Source organism: Lissotriton helveticus, chromosome 8 (genome assembly GCF_964261635.1).
Source record: "Lissotriton helveticus chromosome 8, aLisHel1.1, whole genome shotgun sequence".
NCBI lineage: Eukaryota > Metazoa > Chordata > Amphibia > Caudata > Salamandridae > Lissotriton > Lissotriton helveticus.
In genome coordinates, this window is record NC_136069.1 from 1,523,980,461 (window position 1) to 1,524,006,847 (window position 26,387).

At 44.8% G+C, this 26,387-nt stretch overlaps 1 protein-coding gene across 1 annotated transcript in view; it reads left to right on the plus strand.

Moving 5' to 3' along the window:
- Positions 1-26,387, plus strand: part of RSF1 (remodeling and spacing factor 1) — a 713,574-nt gene that overhangs the window by 55,961 nt on the left and 631,226 nt on the right. The window contains exon 2 of the mRNA XM_078658500.1: positions 8,379-8,470. Within this exon, the coding sequence (XP_078514626.1) occupies positions 8,379-8,470 (92 nt within the window). The remainder of the gene's footprint in view (positions 1-8,378; positions 8,471-26,387) is intronic.

The window sequence follows — 26,387 nt, forward strand, 5'->3', positions numbered from 1 at the left end:
CATAGTTACAGGTTACATCGTTACAAAGGTTACACAGTTCTTAGAGCATGACAACATAGTTACTTGTAAGGTCGAGATAAACAATAAGCACTAATACGTAAGGGGAAAAGAAGGCAAGGTGAGAGATTCAGGGGGGGTTGGAGTAGGGGGAAATAGACAGATAATGAAGGTGGGAAAGAGGAGAGGAGGGGAGGGTGAGAAACAGCATGAGGGGAATGGTGACGGGGACACAAACCGGTAGACGGGTCAAGGCAACGTCCAAAGTCCAGTAAGCTGTAATCCCAGGGGAAGTGGTATCCCTTCCCTATCTCTATTGCGAGAGGCTCCCTTTACGCAGTGGACTCTCTCAGAGGGGTCTCTGAGACTCCAAGGCCTACATTCTGGATCCTTCCCCAAAAAGGGGAGAGGGAGTGCTTTGGCTAGGGGTGCCATACCATACCTCAAGTGTGAGTGGCTCCCTTGGCACAGTGGACTCACTCAGCTGGTTCGCTGAGACTCCAGAGTATAAATATTGGATCTTTCCCCAACAAGGGGAGAAGGAGTGCTTAGTCAAAGGGCACAAAGGACAGGGGGTAGGCAGAGTAGCAGGCAAGGGGAGAGATTCAGAGGAGAGAGGATAGGAACTAGGGAAGAGACAATAAGGAGGCACGAAAAGAAGTCTGCCTAAAGACCGACTGGGTAGGTCTCTGCCTCTTCCAATGCACAAACATTAACAGCATGGCTCGCCCACTTGTCCCTAATTGACAAATTGTGCGCTCACAGTCCTGACTCACTTATATACTCCTACTACTCCTCAGTCTATGGACTCCATGTATGATTAGATCGTATTGTAGGGTCTCCCTCCTTGCTCCCCCTAATCAAAGGGATCGAATACCTGGGACGCACACACTCTGATCATAACCCTCAACTTCTACAGCTCAACTGCGAAGTAGGACCACCACCAGTTCCCACTTGGTGCCTGCAACCGGTAGCGTTAGAGGATCTAGCATTCCAGGTGACTATTTAATCTTCTTGACATGCTATCATTTAGATTAGCCAGACTAAATTTCACATATCCCCGTGTATATCTCCCCTCAGGCACTTTACCTGTGTGATGTCAGTCATGGTTTTCGCCTCTCTTCCACTGCCTCCTTTTCACTTGTCCATCATCGTCCATGATGTCTCTTTTCAAGAAGTCCTTACCGAGCCAGTGTATACTACTCTGCTGGCATAGGCAATAACACATTTGGGACCGCATGACCCAGTAGCATTCCAACATCAGTCAGACCCCCAATACTGCCAAGCTGCCAGGGATCATGGTCTCTGCAGGGGAAGATCCTGCGACTAAGTGAAGTCTGCTGGTGCCCTCTGCCTCACTCCAAGCGGTTTGCAGCAACCAGCAGATAACAGGAAGAGGTTGGAGGGGAGGGGGGGGTCAGTCGGAGGCCCTAAATCCTGTAGCCTTTTCCCTACTTCCTGTGCCACAAGGCGATCTGGGGAAGATTCTTCTCCGCTTCAGCTGGTATCCTGCTAGAGAGGATTGCTCCCAAACGGCCTCTCTTATGGTGCATTGTTGCTTACTCACACTGGATGAGGGTCATTTGAATTTACTATAGTTGCTCTGTTTCACATGTTTTACAGCTTCCCAGTGCTTGAGGCGGGAACTGGCCTAAAATGCAACCACCATGTTGAATTGGCCTCCATTAAGACAATTTTATTGGATTAAAAATAAAAGGTAATCAAGTCAGTGTGGAAATGCATTAAAGATCAGTTGCAGCTTCACCATCAAGACTCCTATAAAGTATTAAAAAAACAGTGTTATTTGTTAATCTGACAATGTAAATCGGTCCTCAACTCCTAAAAACATTTGTAGTATTAACAGTGTCAATAGATCTTATTTCCTTGCACCAGTCCCCACAGAATACCCACTAGCTTACAGCATTTAACATGGATCTGCCTGGTATTTCTAATCAAAAGAAGCAGCCTAGGACTTGTTATGTGGGTGAGTGGCTATTACAGGTAGGTCATGCAGTCCAGTAAAGGCTTACAAATGGTGGAACCAGAGCGTCCACTGTTAAGATGGCAGTTTTAACATGTTCTACTCACTCACTATCCTAAACGATATTCCTACCTAGACCCTTGCTTTTGCCTGATGTATAGGTGCATCTAGTTGAAGACAATGGTCTGATGTGAGGAGCTGTGTCCGTGTATGTGCTCTACCTGAATTTGTGTGTAGGGCATGTGCTTAGCTTCTGTAGCTTCCTAAACTGCAGAGGCCTTGCGGTGAGAGGGTTTCTGGTAAGTCCTGCAAGTCGGCGCCATGCTCTCGCTGCTGTGTCAGATGGCTTAGGGATCACTTGTGTTGAGTCTTTGAAGTCTTGTGCAATGTCCTCCAACCTGCACATTGCTGTGGATGAGGTGGATCCCTTTCTCGGTTGCCATTTTGGGGAGATCCAACTTCATTGTCTGCTTTCAGACGCTGCTCTTTGCTGAAGTTAGCTGGCTCCAGGATACTAGAGTTGTTCCCAGGCAGCCCTCCTCGCCACATCCACCACTATTATGGGGTCCAAGCTGCTGATGACTGTGGGAGGCCGGGATGTGGTAGTTGCCTGGAAGGCAGTAGTGTCTGCACATCCAACTCCTGCTTGGTGGCATTTGTGGCCGGCATGGCTCGGGGGTGGGGGGAGGGGGGGGGCTGGGTAGGTGGGTCACGTGGGTGGAAGCGTAAATAATAATAACTTAACTTTAGGCTGGGTCCCATGTCTCTGCTCCTGCTCTCCTGTCTCAGACTACAGAAACAGGAAGCAGGCAGCTAGGCTCCCTCCCCTAGGCCAATCACAATGCTGCAATGCAGCATTGTGATTGGTCTGAGCGCCATGATATGGTGCTCAGCCAGGGGCTCGAGGGGTGGTAATGTTCTCCTTGCAGGCTGTAGTGCAGCCTGCATGGAGAAGAAGAAAGTGCTCATGACTGGTTTGGGCGTCCCGAAAGTGCCGACCAAACAGCACTGCGCACTTAGGAGTTGGCCCCCCACTCCTCCCATGCCCTGCTCCATTAGCAAAGTAGCCCCACCCACCCGCAAAGGAAACAGAAAATGGTAGTAACTAAAAGTTATTCTCATTTTGTTTTTGCTTCTCGCACTGTGAGAAAGCAGTAGGGTGACTCTCCTGCACCATAGCGGAGGAGCTGCCGCTGCTTACTTGAGGCAGATGGCAGGGGGCGTTTTGCACACTGCTTGAAGCAGAGGCATTATGCAGAGTTGTGTGCTGGAAATACGGCTCTGTGTGGGGCTCTTACTGTAGGACGGCCTGACTTCTTCAGTTTCTGATCTCTTGATTCTCTGTAAATGGCCTGTGCCTGGCACCTGCTTAGAGCACAGATGGATCTTCAGTTTGCTTGTACCACTATCCGTTAAGGTGTAGTGCCTTTTCCTGCTTTGGGGTGGCAGCAATCGTCTGGAGGAAGTATTTGCTTCTGCCTTACAATAGACCCAGTCAGTTCACAGTTGTGCACTTGCCTCATGAGATTGTAGAATCCGTGTGTATGCAACTGTTTAAACCAAGATTAACTGGTGAGCTAGTAGACGACTTTTAGTGGTGCACAGGGTCCCCTGCTTTTAGTTTGAAGCTGTTCTGTTGTGGTAGTTCTGGTTGGTGTTTTAGGCCACTTTACTGCCTTACTGGATAGTAATTGGACATCCTTCTGCCCGTTTGAATTGACAGCTGCTCGAGTGCTGTATCATTTGCTCTCAAGGACCACACCTGGCTTCTGGAGGACATATCCCCCGACATACAAGTGCTGCATCTGATGGCTTTGAAGTGCTTTTGACACCTGTTAAAGTTTCTTGTTTTGTGAGGTACCTGGCACAATTGTATGATACTATAGGAAGGAGAGATTAGCGGCAGGTGAAACTCACCTTTGAAAGGTTCATCTAAACTACTGAATCTTGCTTTCAGTATGTCTAGCCTGCTTTTCATTTTGTGGATAAAATAAAATACCTACTATTAGACATGCAAGAGTTCCTGCAATCATTTCATTTTAAGGTAGACATGCTCATAATCTATGTGAACCTTGAAGGAGATGCTGCGCAAACAGGTGACTAATATTACCATGACCATAAGGAGAATGTTTTGACTGCAAAGAGGACATCAGCAAGAAACTGTTCAGGTTAGATGTATTCAGGATAGAGAAAGAGGACTTGTAGGTTATATCATGCCTTAATAACATCAGGATAGTGGGTGTCCTAGAACTGACACATTTGGCCAATTTGTAGACCTGTGTGGAGTACATGCCAGAGGAACTATTGGGCAAATCAAATGTTTCTTATCTCTTTGTCTTTGAAAGAGCACTCAGTTTCTCTGTCCCAAGCCTACCAACAGGGAATGGCGGCAAAGTCGAATATAAACTTACTTCCTTATTTGCATGGACCGTGATCAGGGTTGGACTGGATCCAACCAAAAACACCAAGGCACACCAATTGAGTGTATCTTGATAAGTCCTCTCTTGTTTCCGCAGTGATCCCGGCACCTCGTAACTGGCAGCAGCGGGCTGATGGGTGATTGGCTTTATAAGAGATCCAGTGTATTTGGGATAACATTAACCCCCATGTATCTGGTGAGCGAGTTCCCCAGCGGAAGGGGAGGCATTGCACGGGTATCTATTCTCGGGTAAGGAATCTGCAGCTAGAAGTCTCTATCAAATGAACAAGTCCTTTACCTTCAGTAACGCCTTATCTGTTAGTGACTCTATCTAGCTGCAGATTCCTTACCGACCCATCCATCCTCTGTGATCTGCGAATGGATTTCTAGGAATAGGGCTATTCCTAGTTCAGCGCTCCTGGCTTGGAAAGTTGCAAAAAGAAACCGACATAAGCGTGTTGGGGTGGCGCTTATATAGGCATCGCAGTCGCGATGGCACACTGAGACAAATTACTCCACTTATCGGTGCTTAGGGGTACTGCTCACAAAAAATTTCTGTATCCAGTCTGATGCCTGGGGATAGTTCAACGGTAGGGAATCTGGGGCGTTACCGAAGATAAGTAACTTGTTCATTACAGGCTTAGAAAAATTCACTCGCTGTAGCGATTCGAATTTTATCAGATCTATTATAGGACCTACACGTCCAGTCCATTCTGGCGAATGAACTTAAACTGGAATGGAACAGGTGTTATGTTCAGTCAGAAAATTAATGAGCAATAAAGACGCCTTTAAATCTTGTTTTTATCTTGACACATTTGCTGCCTTTTCATGGACAGAGGTCAAGTGTCATTTTGTCTTTTCATTAATTGATGCTTATCTTACCCTATAAAATGGTGTTTAATTTCTTTCTCTTACTACAGTTAGAGAGCTGTCCGACAATCACTGTGAAACAAGGCTGTAAGATGCCAGTTTCTTTCTAACACACAACATTTAAACAATTTGTGAATGAATAGTACAACTATTTCAAAATATATATCAGGATTTACAATAGCAAATATGTTTTTGTGATTCAAACTAAGATTTGAATAGGACCAAAACAAATCAGAACACTTTACTTGGTGATGTGCAAATGACAAATATTTGTAGAAACTCCATTTTAAACACTGTTTGTACACTATACAGTTTTATCACTAGGTAGCATAGCATGTCAGTGGGAAATTCCGCAGCCATTTCAATTGAAAATCTACTGATTACAAATGAATGTGCTATTACTTCATCCTTTAGGTATGTATTTATTAAAAGTGATAGGGCATTAACAGCATTGTCTTCTGGGCTGGGCAGGAATATTTCTCCAATGATGTTTACAAAACTTAGAGGCAAGTCAGCGGTCATGTGTATCCTGTATGTAGCTAGATTTGTATTGTGTATATGAAGCAAAACTTTAGTCAATTAAATCAAACAGAAGTGTTAAGTGTACAGCAGACATGCTGGACCTCCATATTTGAAGGTGCCTTCTTATGTGATAAAGAAGAAAATTGCGGCTCAGTCAATTAAAATATTTGCCCAGGATCACATAATTTGGAACCAGTTTATGGGTCAAGAACATTATAATTTGGTTGAGTAGATTTAAGTCTAGACCTGCAGGTCTAGTAACATTTTTGTGATTTTTCGAAGCCTACATTTGCTCAGGCGACCCCGGTGTAAGTATTATTTATTCATGAGGCTGTTCTTGCTCATCTTTCACGCCTTTCTATTTATTTGTTGGTCGGAGGTCATTTTCACCCACAGTGTCTTCCCCTTTAATTTCCAAAGTTTGGGCATGGATAAAATCAACATAATCAATTTTTTCTGTGCCTTCTGAGTCCTCGGTTACAATCTGAATCAGTATTTTCTTTCTCCGGACTCTGTTTTCTAAATCTTCATGTTTGTCTTGTAGGAGTTGTTTTCCATTAGGTTTTTCTTGTTTTCTGGATAGAGTGCCCAGCTCTTCTTTCAGTGTTTGCACTGTTTGCCCTCTGTGAGCTTTGCCTTGCCAGGAGAATACACTGTTTCAGTCAGAGTTTTACACATTTCATCCTGTTGTTGTTTCAGGTCTTCTTTCCATTCAACATGTAGTGTGTGGAGAATTTGTGCACATCCTCCTTAGTGGGTCATCCTCCTTTCTGTTCATTGCTTCTTTGTTTGAAAAGCACTGTGCAGTTCATCTCACCATCTCTAGTGCCAAATGTTGGAAGAGTTCCATGAAACTTTTGTTACCTCTCAATTTCTGGGGTTTCAGCATCTAATTGGATATTGCAGGCCGATAAGCAAGAAGACACCCTTATGCTTTGGCAGGGTTTCTCAGCTTGTGTGCAGGTGTCTGCCTTGCAGTATCTTTTCTAAGTAAGTCTTTTCAGCCGTATCTTTTCCGGTAGAGAATTGGAATTTATATGTCTCTCGATTATGCTAGTTAGGCTTGGGTCGAGAGCTGCTTTGCATTAAACTTGGTTTCTTTGGTGTTTACCTCTTGAATCTGAGGTGCGTCAGCTATGTTACACACTGTTGTTGCCCTTTCTTATTTTGCGAGCTTTTCCTTCCACCTAAGCAATGGGGGAGTGGGATGGGTACTCACCTTTAATTATCCCCTTTCCTGGACGTGCGAGGAGTCTTTTACTTCATATGCGAATATGTGGTCTGAATTACTTTTTTATTTTTGTTGGAGGTGCCCACGGGGTGTGAGTTTAATGCAGTGTCTCTTCTTGCCTCGTATGTTTGCCCCCCACATCCAAAAGACAGTCTCACCTCATGCAGCCTAGGTTCCTTTACATAGAATAATGTGGCCCTGCCTCTGCATCCCCTCTTGCATCTGTTTGTCTCTCTGTTCGTCCATAGAATGCAGGTATGTTTAATGCAGTGTCTCTTCCTGCCTCATATGTTTGCCCCCCACATCCAAATGACAGTCTCACCTTGTGCAACCTAGGTTCCTTTGTGGGGAATAATGTGGCCCTGCCTCTGCATCCCCTCTTGCGTCTTTTTGTCTCTCTGTTGGTCCATAGAATGCAAGCCTGTTTAGGACCGGGGCACTGCCCCTACTCGGTCCGTAGCTTCTTCAATTTACTCGGCCAGCCATCCGCTTCACTTTGCCATCCCTGCTTCCTTAGGCGGTTGCCTTCGGATGTTTTTGACCGTGGCCTCCCAGTTCCAAGTTACTGTTTAGTAGACTCCCGCTGGCTGCAGTCCACAATCATTGTGTGGTGTTTCTTCCTCTGCGGTCGGCCACTCACTGGACTGACATCTGTGATTCTTCAAAATGTACACTTATTCCTCACTTCTAGTGTCTGTTTCATGGCGAATGGTTCCAAAAGAACTTCCTTGGCATATGCCCACCATCTTAGTATGTTCAGCCGTGACCCTTTCCATCCCCTCCAAGTAATATTTCTTTTTGGGCCAGCATGAATAGCACATCACTCTTCAAAATAGGCCACTTGAGGCTTGCTCCATGGACTCTGGCGCCTCGCACAAGCTCACTCTCCGGCAGTAGCCACACCCCTTCTGTTTTCTGTTTTTTGAGTGTGTTCATTTAAAAATGGTGTCAAGTGAAGGTTTTTGAATTGTCTTCTGATGTTACACATTGTGCATTATTGGAAGCTGACACAGGCCCATTTTGAGAAAAGTTTGAGTTTACTTGAAATTTTTGTATTTTAAAACTGGCTGTCCTGCCTCCTACTTCATATATCCCATTCAGTTGTTTATGAACGTTACAGTAGTGTAGAGATTTTTTCTAATAGTAACATCTATGCATTATTCACATTCCCCCATATATGCTTTGCCCACCTACCTGCGTAGGAACCTGAGTTGTTTGACAACTATGAATGTTCTGACATTGTACAGTTTCAGTACATCTACATTTGTTTCTGAAATGTATGATTCCTGTTCTGTTTGTTTGAAAGTAAAATATGCTTTAACTTTGGAAATGTAAGGCTCTTTGGTTTCTCTTTGTAGTTCCAAAAATACTGGTGGAGCTGCACTTGAAATTGATGAGAAAGATTGGGAAGTCTGTAACACTAGAAAGATGGGAAAAGTACTTAACCAGGGTAAGTATTTTTTTTTTAATTCACATTTAATTCAGAAATACAAGAAAAAACGGATAAGCCTACTCTTATCCTAAGCTTTTTATTCCTGCAGAGTGACATACATAAAAGCTAAATATTTGTGTTTTTATATCTGCCCATGAACCACATTTTCTGATATTCCCCATCTGCTTCAGGATTTTTTTATTAGATGACACATGAACTTACCTTGTCATGGCTGAGCTAGAGGTGGTTCTCATTCAGTCAAAGTAGCTTCAATAGCATTCGGTTTTTTTTGGTGGATGTATAAATGGTCCTGATGTGTCTAGCAGATGGCAGGAAGCTGACTATAGAAATGTATGAACCCTACAAATATCCCAGTGAGAAGATGCAACCATACTAAAGAAAAGTGGAACTGGGCATAGCTACCGGTTCTTTGTGCATTGGTACATGTCCTAGATTTTACTATCTTTAACAGCAGGAGCTCACTGGAGGAAAGCCACAGTACCCAAGATGGAACCTACCGCTCCTTGTGGGCAGCGTCGCAATTAAGATGGGATAGATTTACCACTACGATGACCCAATGCCAGAGGCAATATGACTGTGAGAATGAAAACAGAAGAAAATAAAAGAGGTGAAAATATCTCCTGGTCGGGGCACTGGCTTTTGAGCTGTAGCTGGAGGTGCAGAGACAGCACGCTGGCCGGTCTGAAGGAAAAGAGGCGAGGCAGAGGGCTCGGAAAATTGAGGCTATGGCAGCAACCTCAATCTGTGGTATGCAGTGTGGTGAGTGCCCGATGGTGGAAAAGAAAAAGGTTTTGGGGATTGGCTCGCAAGTATGGATTGGTGCTGCTTCGTGCTTGTAGGTGCTGGGTGGCAGTAGGAAGCCTGCCGACTTGGGGCCGAGGTCTCTGATATATATATATATATATATATATATATATATATATATATATATATATATATATATATATATATATATATATATATATATATATATATATATATATATATATATATATATATATATATATATATATATATATATATATATATATATTAATATTAGGGTTGAGGACATAAATCACTTTTAGGACCCCCCACACTCACGACTCGACCGACCCTTCAAGTAAAATAACCACAAGAGGAAACTAGATAGTCTACGTAAACTTTTACTCAAAGTGGTAGAATCCACCAATTTGTTCTTAATAACATGATTGCTGTGTAGGGGAGAGAATGTTAGCCTGTTAGATAGTTACATGCTTTATAATGAAGGGTACCTTTCGTGGTCTGGGCACTCTCTGATACATATCAAACCATGATTGCTAAGTTGAAACTTTCTTTCCACAGAGGAGAAAGACAACCCAAAGCTGTTGAGTCCTAACAAAAATATTGAACTATATGCTGGCCTCGAGAGAAAATTTCACAGAGATGGTGACAACAAGACAGAACCTGGGCAGTGACCCAACCACTGCAGATCTGCTGGCACCTATTAATGACTTCTACCTGCGGCACTAGGAAGGAACTCAAGAGGGTTAATGCAGCAGAAGAGATTGAATGCATCGTTACAAAGATAATCGAATTGCGAACTTCTGTAATTAAATTGCAGAGGACTACATGACCACCAGAAGCCAGGTTGAAGGACATGGAAGGGAGATCAAGATGCAGCAATCTGTGACTTCTGACTAGGCTGAAAGAGCAGATACTTGGTCTGCTCTACTTTTTTTGAAAGACTACACCCTACGCCCCCTGAAACCAAAAGGCCTCTAAAAATTATTCTGAAGTCAAAGGGCACATCAGGCTGAGGCTAAGCTCTGTTGCATCACTTCAAGCCACTATTTCTTACTTTCTCAGTTTTCAAGACAGTGATACAATCATGCACTCTGCGCAAACTGGACCTGGAGCACATCATGAGGACCTAGCCAGCCATCGAAATAAATTCTTCCGATTTTCATACTGATGGTGCAGCTTTTAAGGAAATAATATAACACAGTGAAGCGCAGGCTACAAGGAAAGGACCACAAATACATGTTGCTAACCCCAAGAAGAGTCATCAGAGATGGGAAGTTGCGCTTCTTGGCCTCTCCAGAAGCCGCTAGGAACTGACATGAGGGATGTGCCAAACTTGGGTTTTGCCAACAAAAGAATTGACCAGCATGCCACTTCAGGCATTCGATGGCCAATGGAATGCAGCAAAAAAATTGTTCGCAGGCATAGGCATGCACTGTTAGCAGGGTTTTTGAGACTGAAGACTGTACACTAGCCAAAGAATCAATCCTGAACTGGCTTGCTTAAGCACGAGTTGATGCACTCATTGACATCATTAAAGTAAACCACTGAGAACAGATAAAGACACATTGAATACTATCATGGTAACTCCTGCATGTGGGTGGCAGGGAGATGACTTAGGCTGCCCCAACTCTGTCTTTTCAGAAAGAGACTATCTGGTGGGGAAAACTCATTTAAACTCCCTTGATCACAGCAAACTCACCAGGAAATGTTTGTGTAGACTATTTTGCTTCAGACTCTTATCTGGGAGGAATTGCTTCATGGGTCCCTTATGGATCGTGTTAGGAATGTCTCAGAATCTTTGCGACCCCACAGGTCAATATGTCCTGGTATCTCGAACATTTTAAAGGTGAGCAATGTTCTTATTTAACGTGTACGCTCCCAGTGTACTGGATATGTCCTTTGTCCTTAAATTGATCAAAGTAATTCCACCGTGGATCCATGGCGCTATGATCTGGGTGGGCACATTTGACTCGAAAATGTCTGTGGTGGTGGACAGAATGCCACCAAAATTGGGTACTGTTCACATGCTTACAAAACGGATGTCAGACCTGACAGGGAGACTGATTCTAGTTGATGTATGGAGAACACATCTTCCATGAGGCAACTCCTACTCTTTCTCTCCCCCTTGTGACTCCTACAGTAGGATTCACTGCATATTTGCTAATGTCACCCTGTTTGATGGATCCTTAGAAATCCAAGTTCTCTCTCAACACTTCCCACATACCCTAATATATTCTAGTATATTCCTATGGTCGTACTAGATCATGTATCCTGACCTGGAGACAGTGTGAAATCACTAATGGAAGAAGGGGCATTATAAGGCTACTTTGATGTAAACTGGGGCTAACTTTCTGTAGGGCACTTGATTGTGAGTCTATGAAAGCTGTGATTTGGGAAGTAGCTATTGGGAAGGTGTGTGGGGAAGCTAACAGGTACCAAGAGAAGTAAATATTTACACCAGTTCATTGACCTTGAGTTTGTTCTTTATAAGAGACAAGTTGCGATGCAATGAAAAGCACCCGCGACTCCTGCTACTGACAAATAGTTGACCACACTTATGCGATGGGCATGTGCAGCATCCGATGTGCTGAGAATGCTGCGCACCAGGTGAATGGCGTGTATGGCTGGTGAAATCTGGAACACTTATATTGTGAACAGAGAGGCTAAGACCGATACACGCCCAGACTGTGGGACCATTACGACGCTAAAGCTTCTCAACTGCCTCACCTTACTCCCTCACTATTAGAGCACCATGAGGGGATGGGTACCAGATACACAGGCAAGACCGTAGCGCTCAATGTTGCTCTTAGGCTGAACAGATGTTTACGATTTGCCAAGTTCTGATACGCCACAGACCCATTGTTTTGCCTCAGAATGAAAAAAAATTCTTTACCCCCTCCCCTTACACCCCTCACCTGTATGGGGTTACGATGTAAAACAAAATGTGGAAACACCGCTAGACTGAGGAAGGTAATCTTTTTCGACTCTTCTTGAATCTATCTTAATTGTACATGCAACTGTAAGGTAGCAAGAAAGTTTGAAAAATACTGTGCATCTCAGGCTGGTTATATTTGGAAAAAACCTAAAACTATCTTAGAATTAAAATACTATATGTAGGTCTCCACATGAAATACTGTTTAGTCAAAAGGGTAAAGAAAATATGACTCGGTGATGAGTAATGATGTTTGGCTAATTGAGCATCACATGTTAACAACATGTAAAATATATCTACCTATTTATGCATGGTATTATTTTCTATCCTTTATGGGCGTTGTACGCACTAAGAACTATGTTATTGCCTTTTGGTAAAGACATGCTTCACATACATTGTTTTCTTCTATGTATTTATGATGTTATTCAAGGATTTTGATTTTATCTATAATTGTATTCTAAGCTTGTAATTTAATTTATGCAGTTTTTCAAAACCTGTCTAAATACTATAAAGAATTTGTCACCATCCCTAGTACCATACAGTTTAGTTTTGTCCGTACTTTATTGTATACCAAGCATGCTCTGCATGCCCTCATCTAAGGGGAGGTAGATCATACAGTGAGGGAAACTGCACAAACACTGGCCTTCTCAGGCATGCAAAGTAAGTGTGTTTTGAGAAGCTATGCTCGCTGATTACTCTGAGAAAGTAATGGTACCTTCTTTGCTGCTTCAGACACGTTCCTAGTAGCAGTCAAATGGTACAGTTTCCTTGATGTAAGTGGCAGTTACAGAAGCTTTCTCTTGAGTTTAACCTTGCAGTTTAGGAAGCTTCTGTCAAGTCTACCAAATGGAAATGCAAGGAGCCTTCAGAGCTGCAATAGAAGACAAAGCTACCATTGAGACTTGAGGAGCCTTGGACTCCATCCTACTGCTGATGGTTACCCTTGTGCATTCTATTATTGCCAGTGGGCATGAGTTTTCTGCAGGTCATGATATTGTTTAACAATCATCTAATAGAATACTAAAACTACTTATTCCTAAGGCTGCAGTATAAATGTGTTTTATATTGTGGTAGATGCAATCTTTTACGAACATTGACATTGACAATTCTTTTGGCTCGTTTTTATTAGCAGTTCAGCCCAGCGGCTTTTGCGAACGAGAAAACATGGTTAAGTGTGCATAAGCTTACAATCATGTAAGCATTTACATTATGCTATTTCAGCCTTTGGGGCAATGGGGTCCATGTTTGGACTGAAGGTTTGGGATAGAACGGAAAAGAGAGGGAAAGAAAAGGGGGACATACAGGAAAAACTGGCATTAAATTCAAATGCACACTATGTGCCTGGGTCTGCAGCCTGTCTACCAGTTCATTCCAATGCTGCTGCTTACCTGCTCAAAACTGCAGTTACTCTACCAACTCTGAGTTAGTTGAAGGTAACATATCCTCTGGGGAAAGGGTGCAGGAGTCAATATCAGTAGTACCAGTCCTGGAGTCAATATCAGTAGTACCAATCCTGCCCTTGTGATGGACAACCTGAATGTGGCTTAGGTTGCTTCATGTTGGCATTTACAAGTTGGGTGAGAAGGTTTTTTTTTTTTTTTTAACCTGTGTGCATGCTTTTCGGTGTGTTCAACAGTCTTATGTGTCTCAGGCCTTGGTGCATGCTAGCATGGTCTTGTTTGTGCACTGACAGGATTAGTGTGTGTGATTTAGCAAACACGTTTCATAGTCCTAATTTAAACCTGCTACTAAAGAGACTTTCTTCACTTCATTTAGGTGCAGGCCAACATCATTTTTATGTGCTTTCCAAGGAAATTAACAGAAGCATTATTTTGTTTCCTGTGCCATAAAGCACATGAGCAGAATGTGAGGAGCCTGCACTTGCTCAATAGGCTGTTGTGAATAAAAGAGTATTAAAGACCCAATCTTTTGGGGCAGGACGAACAGACTGGCAAGTTCCTGGGGAGAGATGCTGAGAACCAGGATTCTGGTTTCAGGTCAACTGGCAAATGAATATGCTGTGGGCATTACATGACTAGCTGATATTATGTGAAATGGACATAACAAGCTCCTAGCGAATTAATATATGGTTGGAGAATCATACTAGTTGGTTAAGAATGCACGAAGACTAGGAACATTGTTTTGGGTGCATCTAGTTTTTACCAGAATTATGAAGGTAATCCTTGTTCACCTGATTTATACAAACATAGCATAAGTAAATTATAATACTTTATAAAATACCATTATTCGTGAGTTTGAGGTTCGGGATTTGCCTCTGGAATATAGCCTCCAGATGTAAAACATTCTCTGACCCGTTTGTCTGACTCTAGCATCCTTACTTTATGTGCACAGAATGCAATGGTAGGAGTGAGTGCTCTCTCCCAGTTTTGATGTCCTCCAAAAAGGTTATAATTTTATTTTGTGGTTCTTTAAATCTATCGGACGTGACCCCAAAAATCACAGGGAGCATAGATCGGCGCCCAAAGTCGGAACTGTCGTTTAAGTGCCCCTAAAGGCCAAAAGCACTGAAAAATTTTGTCCTCACAGAAATTGATCTTGATACATCTGAAAATATTTTTAAATTTTTGCTATACTTGATAAAGGTATCCTATTGTCCAACTGAAAGTTTGGGTATTTTTGCTTTAAAAAAAAGTATTTGTTGGGTTTTGTCATTTAAACCAGTATAATATCCAATAACATCTGACACAGTTTACTTACAGCTGACTATCGCAAAGTAGCTTATAGCAACGTCAGCACATACACATGCCCAAATTCAGACACTCCCAGTGCACCCAGTCTATATAATACAGTGTGTTTAGGGCCATTAGGATTGCCAAGACAAACTAAGCCATTTGAAGGCAATCTGTATTGACGCAGCACAGAAGTGACACACATGTTGAACACCTAAACAAGCCTAAGCACCTTCCAGTAATCCACAATTAATACCAAAACCTGAAAATCATTGGGGATCCTCAAGGAAAGAAACAGGTTCAGAGGTACCAAGGGGAGTACTCCAAGACATAGGATGTATTTAATAGGAAATCCTTTTGGTGTTACTGTAGAGATGAGGATGAACAGGTCTATAACTTGAGAGGTAAGAAAGAACATTAGGACTCCGGAAAGAGACAAGTCCTCTAATGGGCAATACTCGCATTGTCCGATGGATCATGAAATACCTGATTTGATCCATTTAACAGTGCCACTTGTGCCAAGGATCTGAGAGGGACAGACTTACCAGCCAAGAAGACACCAACACAGTAATTAGAAATGTACAGTAGCCTGCCTGATACTTAAGCACCTCCTGAGCATTGAGGATGATAGTAACTTAATTAAATTTCACATTCCAGGTGGGCTTTTGAGTGAACCGAACTTTCTAGAACTCAAATATAGATTGAAATGGAAACTCAGTGGACTATCCCAGTGATTTCAGGGCCTGGTTGACGCTTTGCAATAGTATAATACTGGCTGAAAGACATTGACCCCACATGTTCTAACTGAAGCTCCAGGTAGAGAGGTAGTTAGAGCCCAGTCTTCATTAGTGGACATGCCTCGTAAGACTATATTAGTGTATACAAATCAAATGCGTATTTCTGTTGTAATATGATTCACAAGATTACTAGCAATATCTCATGAAGCCAGATCCGAGAGAGATTTTAATGAGATTACCTGCAGTATCAAGGAGCAATTACTCCATACTCCTCGGTTTGTTTTAAGTATCCCAATATAGTAGAGGGTGTACTCACCAAAGATACGATGCAAGCAGAAATACGGCTTGCTTTGATAGGTTGCATGTCTTTGGACACTGCATCTAGTGTGTTGTTAAGCCCTTACACTTCCTGGGCCACTCTAACATCTCCATACTCATGGCCACCTGGAGGGGTTATCTGGGAGCTAGTTTGATGGTGGTTACCCCCATAGAATGGCAACAGAGGTTCCCAGCCCAAGGGGATATTCAGGAATGTTTTCTTGCTTGCCGTACTTGTGCCAGAATGCATCTTTATATTCTAAGCCTTTTAGATATCTGCAGCCATTACAAGTAGTTCAGGAGTCCTGCATACCATCTCTATAGACTTTATGGGCAAACACCCATCTTCAACAGGGTGTTAGGTGAGGTATGAGTTACCGTGCATACCTTTTCAAAGATGGTCCATTTTTTAATTTTTTTAACAATTTAGCAACAGGTAAAGAAATTACCAAATGTTTCTTGAGTGCTGTTTTACATCATGCCCAGACTTGTTTTTATTCCTCTGTGCCTGTACTTGTTTTCTTGCCTAAACTTGTTTTTCCTTCCTGTGCCCAGTTCTCCCACGGCCCCCACCTGTTTTTCCCGCCGCCGCGTCCCTGCGGCCCCGCCCACCTGCTATCCCATTCACCGCCCCGCTCCCGCCTTCCAGCTGCTCCTCCCTCCCACATCCCCTCATATGGAAGCCGCTACGCGGCCGCGCAGTGGCTGCGCTTAGCTGGCGCACCTAAGGTAAGCCCGTCTGTGCCCGTCCGTGCCTGGACCGCGCCCAGTGCCAGGACCCCTGGACACCACGAACGCCACAACGCCTGACATCGCTACGATGCCAGAACCCTCCACGCACTCAACACCGGACGATCACACACCTGCTTCCTGGCCGCCCCAAAGCGCACCCACGGAGCTTTCACCTGCCGGAACTGCAGCTTCACAAGCATCCACACCACCATGCTGCCGACCTGGAAAGAACCCAACCACCTCAGAGGCATCCTTCTCAACACCCGCTCTGCCCGAAAACATGCCGTTGAACTCTGGGACCTACTCGACTCAACCTCCCCAGACAACGTCTTCCTGACGAAGACCTGGCTGAACCCCGCCTCGGCACCCGACATAGCCATAGCCGTCCCGGAAGGCTACAAGATCACCCACAAGGACTGCACCAACAGAGCAGGAGGAGGAATCGCCAACAGAGCAGGAGGAGGAATCGCCATCGTCCACAGGAACACTCTGAGTCTCGACCAACACCGACGACAACCTCAGCACCGCCGAACACCTGCACTTCCAGATCCACACCGATCCCAACACCACCCTCAGAGGAACCCTCATTTACAGACCGCCCGGACCCCGACCACAGTACAGCGACTCCATCGCCGACTTTGTCAGCACACACACCCTCGCCTCCACGGACTACATCCTCCTCGGGGACCTGAACTTCCACCTCGAGAACAATGACGACACCAACTCCACCACCCTGATCGACAACCTAGCCAACCTCGGACTCAGACAACTCGTCACAACACCCACCCACTCTGCCGGCCAGACGTTTGACCCCATCTTCTCCGCAAGTCCCCACGTCTCCTTCAACCATACCACGAACTCCACTGGACCGACCACCGCTGCATCCACTTCACCTTCAAGAAACCCACCACGCACCACCGCACCCAACAGATGCCTCACCGCTGCTGGAGCAAAGTCACCGAAGACCAATTAACCACCACCCTCACCCAGAGCCCACCCGTTGACCATACCGACCCCGACACCGCCGCCCGCAACCTCAGACAGTGGATCAACGACTGCGCCAACACCCTCGCCCCGATCAAGAAACCCTCCAACAATCATACCAACAAGAAAGCCAGCTGGTTCACTGAAGACCTCCGGGCCTCCAAGCAAACCTGCCGAAAGCTGGAGAAGATCTGGCGCCGTGAACGGACAGCCACGCCGCCCACAAGAATGCCACCCGTAGACACCATCACTTCATCAGATCCGCCAAAAGGGCCTCCTTCAAAGACCGCCTAGACAACAGTGCGCACAACAGCAAAGAGCGCTTCAACATCATTCATTGATCTTAAAGAAAGAATGTAAAAGGCTAGAAAGGAAATGGATGAACTCGTATGACGAGCAGTGTAAGAAGAATTCTCACCTGGCTGTTGAAAACGACCCTTGAGAAAATAGGTCTACCCACACTTCCTACTTTTTATCCAAGATTAGTTGGCCATCTAAAGCCCCTCCGGTACTATTTTAAATTGTTAAATTGCTGACCGAGTCTAAAGCAGATAGTTTGCTACCAGTAGCCCGCTGTAATGACCTAATGGAGTTCTTTCTTAAGAAACATACGGACATCTACTTATCCTACCAGGATATTAAAAGTGAGCTAGATCATACGCCAAATGGGGTTGCGGAAGAGAATAAAACATTTCATAGCTATAGGAAAGGAAAGTTTCAATTCTATTAAGGGCTCTGAGGCGAGGATAAGGCTCAAACTTTCTTCACTTTATTACAACCAGCAACCATTAGAAGCTTAAAACCAAACAAAACTACATTTCCCGGGAGTGCTAGGGAAATAGAAAATGTCCAGTGTTCACCAATTAGTAAGTTTCCTTCCATTCAATTTTTACCCGCAGATGCTCTATCCTCCACTTTCTTCCTGATGACATGTTCGGTAGATGCCATCCTCAGTCCTGTTTATTTACCTCCGTTCCTGTGAAATGAAGAAAGCATTTTAACCATCTGTAAGAGTAATGGGTCTAGAAAGAAAATACGTTCAAACAGACAATTCATCTCATAGATGCAAGCCGTATCTAGACTCAGAACATGAAATTATATTTATATCTTGAAAATAGATTACTTTCATAGTCAACGCAGACACATCAGGAAGTTATCCCAATTCAAAGATGGGCTAATCCTCGCCTCCGAGTCCTTAATAGAATTGAAATTTTCCTTTGATAGCTAGGAACTTTTTCATTCTATGTCGGTATCGGAAACGAGGATTAGGCTAGTTTAAAGCTTGTCCACCACCAAAGAAGCCAGATTTGTAACCGTCTTGAATCGTTTGAAGGTAGAGTCCGATGACCAATCCGCTGCGTTCAGTATATCTACCAAACGAGCCCCCAATGTAAAGGCTTTAAATTGCCCCCTGTGCGGAATGAGCTTTAGAATGGGAGATATCAATCCAATCCTCCTGCATGGCCCATCGGACCACTCGAGCAGTAGTAGGGGATGAAACTGGCCTGTGTGGTTTTGTGAGGGCAATGAATAGGCCATTGCTCTCACAGGCCAGGGCCAGAGCTCGCGGCCAGACGCGCTTCACCAAGCTTCCGCTTTAAAGGTGAATGAAGCGACGGCCACGCAGGGGGCATCTATACATGCTGAGTGTGTCGATTTCAGGACGCGTTTCCCTTGGCAGTCACAAAACTGCACCACGTCAAGAGCCTGTCACACACACAAGCAACCAAGAAGGAACTAGAACCTCCCCGCGGCTGTGCTGAAAAGTAAAATGCAACGTAGGCACAGTACATTGTAGAAGTGGGCACAATATCCGATAATAATATAACCCGTATAAGACCTGAAAGACAGATTTTGAAAGCACACACAGTAGAAGAGCAAAAAATAAGTTTATCTCAAGCTGCTGGGCAGCAAAGAAAGAGGATAGCGCGTCCTCTGGGAAAGTTTAATTGAAGGACACTTACTGATTGGTGGACATTGGGCATTTTCTACTTCCCTAGGACTCATGAGAACTGTAATTTTGTTTGGTTTTAAGCTTCTAATGGCTGCTGATTATAATGAATTTAAGAAAGTTTGAGCCTAATCCTCACCTCTGGTCCTGACATTGAATTCCAGGATTTGTCTAGCATAATTTCCTATTATTATTTCAGACTTTCTTATAGTGCCTTTTAGCTAGGTGAAGTCAAGTTCCCCTCTCGACCCTGCTCCTCCCCATATCCTCCTACAATGAGCAAAATGCATCTTTCCGGTCCTGCTGGACTTTCTTAATCTTTCATTATCAAATGGTCTAGTTCCTCGTACTCAGAAACCTGCAGTAGTAAAATCTCTGCTAAAAAGCCTAACCTGGACCCACTTTGTTTTGGAAATGACAGGCCTATTTTGTTACTTCCTGGAGCTGACCAGCTACTGGAGAAACCTGTAAACCAACATCGGTCTCTATTCTTGGAAGCTAATGTCATCTTGCATCCTACCAGACAGGGTTTCAACACCAGCATAGCACTGAAACAGCAATTTTGGTGGTAGTTGAGGATACTGTTGGATCGTGGAGATTTAGTCGCAATCATACTCCTTAATCTTAGTGCTGCGTTTGACCCAGCAGACCACGGAATCCTCATTCAGAGACTTGACCATGCTGAATGAAAGACAATGCTTTAAAATGGCTTACGTCATTTCTAGAGGTCAGAACCTTTCAGGTTTTTGACAAAATCTGTGAATATGACACCCTCCCTGTGAAATGTGGAGGGCCTTGGGGCTCAGCGCTCAGGCCTATTCCCTTTAATCACTATATGCGTCCTCTGGCTGAGATTGTTCAAGCATTTGGAATGTTGATTGTCTCCTATGCGGATGACACTCCGTGTTTTCCATCTCACCCAAGCATGGGCCGTGAGAAGTTGGCCTGGTATATGATGTCCACTATTGTAGTGGGCACCTTGCACCAGTCCAAACAACCCTTATTGATGGTAGGTTTAAAGTCAACCTTATAGAAAGCTATCCTAGTGGTAGCTATTGAGAGCAGCCTTCAGGCTAAGTCTATAAAGGAATGTAAAGCTGCTTGTTTTACCAGTCTATAATCTCATGAATGACCAAATGAAAGTACACCACACAAGGTATATATCAAAAATATATGTATTTATTCTAAACACAACCCCTCTGGTCTCTTTATGAGGTCAGAGGTAAAAGTACAATACAAGGAACTTAATTACCATACGATAAGTTGCACAGTATATGTTTTGCCCTAGGGGCCTCACCAACCATATACTAAAATAGTGGTATAAGAACCACGTGAGGGATAGAAGTCAGGCCTAGGGCCTGTATAACCGCTGGGACAACCAGGAACCACCCAAGGTAGGGACATAGGAGAACCACGGGGAACGCGTGCAGTGTCTAAACACAGCCGCGAATCACCATTGACTTTCTATGGTGAACGAACAAGTTACAATTTTAAAGATTATGGACACTTAGAGGTGAACTACGATGGAACCCATTTAAGACTAGGACACTTCGAGAGTCAAGACCCACGGAAGCACCGGAGTACTCGTGTTACCTCACCCAGGGAAGCCGGCAGCATAGATGCCTTTTGGTGTCGGGTTTCGTCGTCGATTTCATTTGAGAGCTGCGAAGAAGTGCTGCTGGCGACCAGAGGAAAAGTGTCCAGGTGGATCGGAGATCTGAGGAACCTGAAAGCAGAGGGGACAGAATCTGGGTCACTAGCCAGTGACCAGGATGGCGATACGTAGATGCCAACCAATGTCGGGTGTTTTCAGGTGAAAGAGGTGAAGCTTGAATCTTCAGCCACGAGGACCAGGAGGCGTCGACGATGACCAGGAGCTGGATTTGAGCTGTCCCACAAAGGATTTCGAGTGCTGCAGCGTCAGAATCCGGATTAGACCCAACAAGCCTTGGCAACAGCAATCCACGCAAGATGACAAGATTGGCTTCGGTGCAGACCAGCAAGGTCTGAGGGACTCCTCCTTCGGAGAGGAGTGAGAGCTCAGTTTCGTCCAGGGTAATCTAAAGTCCTAGTGACTGGGTTCCTATATTTATACCAAGTTTAGGGGTTGGACTAACTCTAAGGTCCCACCTATGGGAGGACCTGGGGTGGGGGTGGTTACATCCCCTTCATCCAGTTTCGCACCAGAATTGGGCAGAGTGCCCCAGCAACCGGTTTGAACTGGGAAATGCATGGAGCACCTTGTGTGCCCCAGGCAGTGTCTGAAAAGCATTCACTGAATGCAGCCCACCCTACCCCAATGCACTAAAACCTGTCTGGGAGGTGCCAGCACCTCCCTGGACAGGAAACCTATTGTCCAGGCCTCCCCTGCCGGAGTTTGATCCAGCAGCAGGAGGTCAGACTTGTGTCTGTGACAGCAGTATCCATTTTGTGATACTTAGGCTCTTTTAAACTTTAACCGGGTATACCAGTGTGTACATGTCTTCTCCCTCTAAGAAGGGCGGAATGCTACACCCGCCACCAGAACTGGCCTGGGGTGGGAGGGGGGTAGTATTTCAAAGTGTTTGACACCTTACTCAACATGTTTTGATAAAGCCAAAGTTAGCATTAACCGCGAGGATTATAATTAGGGCTCCCGGTTTCATGGTATTTATTTTTTTATCATTTCCGTCTGTATTTAGCCATATTATTTTTTGGTCCTCTTTATCTGTATTTATCCATATTTATTATGGGTTTTGTGAAAAAAGTAAAGCTGAAACTAGTATATTTCCACATTTATTTAACCCCTTAGCTGCGGCGGCTATTCCGCCGCAGCGCTAAGGGAGAGGCGGGGCCGCGCGGCGCTCCCGTACTCATGACGGAACCGCTCCTCCACGGCCCTCGGGTGAGCTGTGCTTGTGACGGAATGGTTCCGTCACGGCCCCGCCCGCTCTTTAGAACGCTCAGCGCACGCGTGGATTTCGCGCCGCGCAGGCGCGGCGAGCGGGCCGTGACGGAACCGTTCCGCCACCAGCACAGCCCACCCGAGGCTCGTGACGGAACGGTTCCGTCACGAGCACGCAACGGGTTAACCAATAAATATATGCAGTCATACTTGAATGCCTGGCAAGCTTCAATGATCTGAACACCTGCAGAAGATAAATCAATGGACTTGTATGAAAATATGCACATTTGAGTATCAGCCTTGTGCATATCTACTGCTGTTTAAGCCTCTTTACTAAAATTCCTTTCTTTTTTAACCCCCTTACCCATCAATCCACACAGTTATTGGCCTGGCAGTCATGGCAAAGTGTATTTAGAATCACTCAAAAAGCACTGAATTTCCGTTTTTATCCACATTTAAAAGTAAATACAGACAAGAAAATAAATGGTTTTCTGTCTGTATTTATCTGTAAAAATCATTAAAAACGGCAAACAGGGAGCCTTAATTATAATGCACTTAAGAGTATATGGTATGGCTATATCACAGCTATAAGGAGATATTTCCGAAAGCTGCAGAGGGGCTCAGCTCATGCTAGGGCACCCTCTCACACAAAACCAAGCACTCTGCCTTCAGGATTGTTAAGGCCTGCCATAGGAGTGACTTATAGGTTAATATGTGCCTATATATAGATATAGGTATACTATATCTCAGTAAGGGGTGCTTACACCACCTTACCCAGGCTGCAAGTGCAGACCTGTGGTGCCATTTTGGAAGGCTGTCCAGGGTTGTAATAATACATGCTTCAGCCTCTGGTAGGCCTCTGGGGTACCTAAGCCCTGGGTACCTAGGGTACTAGCTACAGGGACTCACAAGAGTAACCAATCAGGTATGTACCTAAAGTACATGGTATCAATTTAGACAGAGAACAGCTAGGCTGTGGTCCTGATTAGCAGGGCCACAGCCAGACTAAAGTCGAAAAACCAGTGAAACGCAGAAACAAGTGGGGGTAACCATAGGAAGCAGACCCTACTCTCCTACATGGGCCACATTCTCAACAACTTGGTCCAGGTATGAGAAGGTAACTAGCTGGATTGCCAGCTACTGGCTTAAGCTTAATTGGAACAAATCAGAGATTATGATGCTAGGCAACAATCCGACTAGCCACTCTTTGCTAAAATGGCCTGAGTGCTTAGGTACTGCACCCTTTCTCAAAACTCCTTAAAAAGTTTGGGGATGTGGCTAGATAAATCCCTCTCAATGGAAGTGAGTAACCTTTCAGTCAGTTGTTATGGCCTTCTCCCAATGCTTCGTAATATTTTAGATCTGCTTCCACTCCTATCTAGAAGACTTATTGTACAGGCCATGATATTTTCACCCCTGAACTATGAGAACTCGCTGTACCTGGGGACCCCGCAATACATGACTAAAAGGCTACAAGTTGTACAAAACCTGTCAGTTCATCTTTTGCTCAATGTTCTGAGATACCTATCAGCTCACAGCGCTCTGGCTACACTTCACTGGCTACCAGTTGAGCAACGGGTGAAGTTAAAGGCTCTGTACATTGCACACAAAGCATGGCATGGGAAAGACCCATCCCTACTACGAGCGTTGATGCTGCTCTACTCTCCAGATAGGATTTTGAGGTCAATAAATGTGCGACTCATGAAAGTTCCTCAAATTTGCAGAATAAGATGTGGTGGTCGTTCTTTTTAGTTTGAGCCTAGAGTAGGTGTGCATGTGCTGCTCTGCAAGACTTGTTGTTACCTTGTTTCCAAGCTATGGAACTCTCTGCCAAATAGCTTACGTCTGATGGACTATGAACTTACATTTAGGAAGCATTTGAAAACCTCCCTCAATGTAATCTAGCCCCTGTGCAGAGTAGAATGTCCAGATGAGCGTTAATTGCTAGTGCTGGGATGCCTCTGGGTAGCCATGCGCTTTCTAAATCCCAATACAATAGAATAGAATCAGCTCGTGCATGGTATATAGCATCCATCAAAAATGGTATTATAGGGAATGCTTGGTAGTAATTCACCTGGTGCACCTGAAAATTCCCTACATAACTCAGACTGACACAAGGGTTTTTTTAGCCTGTGAACTTTGAGACTTCTGAAACAGGAAGAGATGTTCTCTTTTTGAGTCAGTAAGTCCTTTAAAACCTGGATTAGCTGGACTACAATGAATCGGTCATTGTCGTCTTCTTCTTCCTGCACCTGGAACATGCACAAATTATTCATGTCTTCTAGCTTCCAAACAATGTTCCCTAATCTCTTTCCTGCTCTGCCGGTTCCTTATTTATCTTGACCCAAGTCTTCTTGAATGTTCATTTTTGCTCCTCAACCTCTACAAATTTGGACACTCAAGAACCCACTAATTGCTGTTTTTTGCACCACAACTTGTAACTTCAATTTGCCCATTTTAACAGCTAGCGGATCCTTTCCATTTTCTTCCCTGTGGGCCGCAATCTAATCCTGAATTACTGCCATTATGGCTTGAGAAGTCCCACGTGATAGATTTGCTAGGTCTGCGTCTGAAACCATCTTTTCTCTATGCTGCTTGAAGACAATCTGCTTACATACTGTTGTTAAGTCATTTGCTTAAGTGTATCCCATTGCAGACTTTTCCGGCCCTTAATATTAGAGGAAGCATAACTGGATTTTGCTGTCCCCCTTTTGTCAACAGTGCAGGTACAAATTTAATTTGGTCTTTCAGGTAATCTGATTCTGACTCTAAATCAGAACTCTGATCACCAGTCCTCCTCCGAGGTGTCTTATCAGCGAGAAGGCTGTTTCAAAAGTCTATTAATAAGTAGTGCCATTTGTGCTGACATGACATCCCATCTAAGCCAGCTGATTCTCCGGCTCTCTGCAAACTGGATATAATTCCGCTTCTTGATGCCGGCAGCCTGGATAGATTAATTTCTAAAGTTTCTTCCGGGTCTCCCAATGACCCGGCACCCCCCCGGATCCTTGTCAAGGCACTGGACGTTATTCGTCCTGTCATCCTGGAAGCCTTAAACACCTCCATCGTGGCCAGGTCGGTCCCACTCCCCTGGAAGTGCGCCATGGTGAGGGCGCTTCTCAAGAAGCCCTCCCTGGACCAGAGCAACTTGTCCAACTATCGCCCCATTTCGTTGCTCCCCTGGCTGAGTAAACTGCTGGAGAGGCACGCCAACAATATCTTAACAGACTATTTGGAGTCCAACTGTCTGTTGCGTGCCTCCCAGACAGGTTTTCGCCCTCAACATGGCACAGAAACCGCTATGTTAGCGGTTACAGAGGAAGCAAGAACGACTTTGGATCGGGGAGGAAAGGTGGCCATTATCCTGTTAGACCTTAGCGCCGCGTTCGACACGGTGAACCATGCCACGCTATTACACCGACTGGCGGGCATGGGCGTGTCGGGCGCGGCTCTAGACTGGCTTACCTCCTTTCTGAGTGAGCGCTTTTTCCAGGTCTTCGAGGGTGAGATAGTCTCTCCCAAACACCCTCTCAGGTGTGGGGTCCCTCAGGGCTCCTCCCTGAGCCCGACCCTCTTTAACGCCTACATGGAACCTCTGGACAGGATAGTCCATCCCTTTGGTGTGCGTATAGTCACCTACGCGGATGACACGCAGCTTGTGGTCTCGTTAGACCACGCAGATGGATCATCCGACACCTTAGGCCCCTGTCTAGAGGCTGTTGCCAGATGGATGCAAGCCTCCTGTTTGAAGCTTAACGGGGAGAAGACAGACATCATTCTACTCGGAAATCCCTCCCCGTCTGCTCTTCCACCCGTCTGGCCACCATGTCTTGGCGCTCCTCCTGCCCCCAAGTCCCAGATAAAGAGCCTCGGGATCTGGCTTGACACCGCCCTTGATTTCTCGGTCCAGGCTACTAAGAC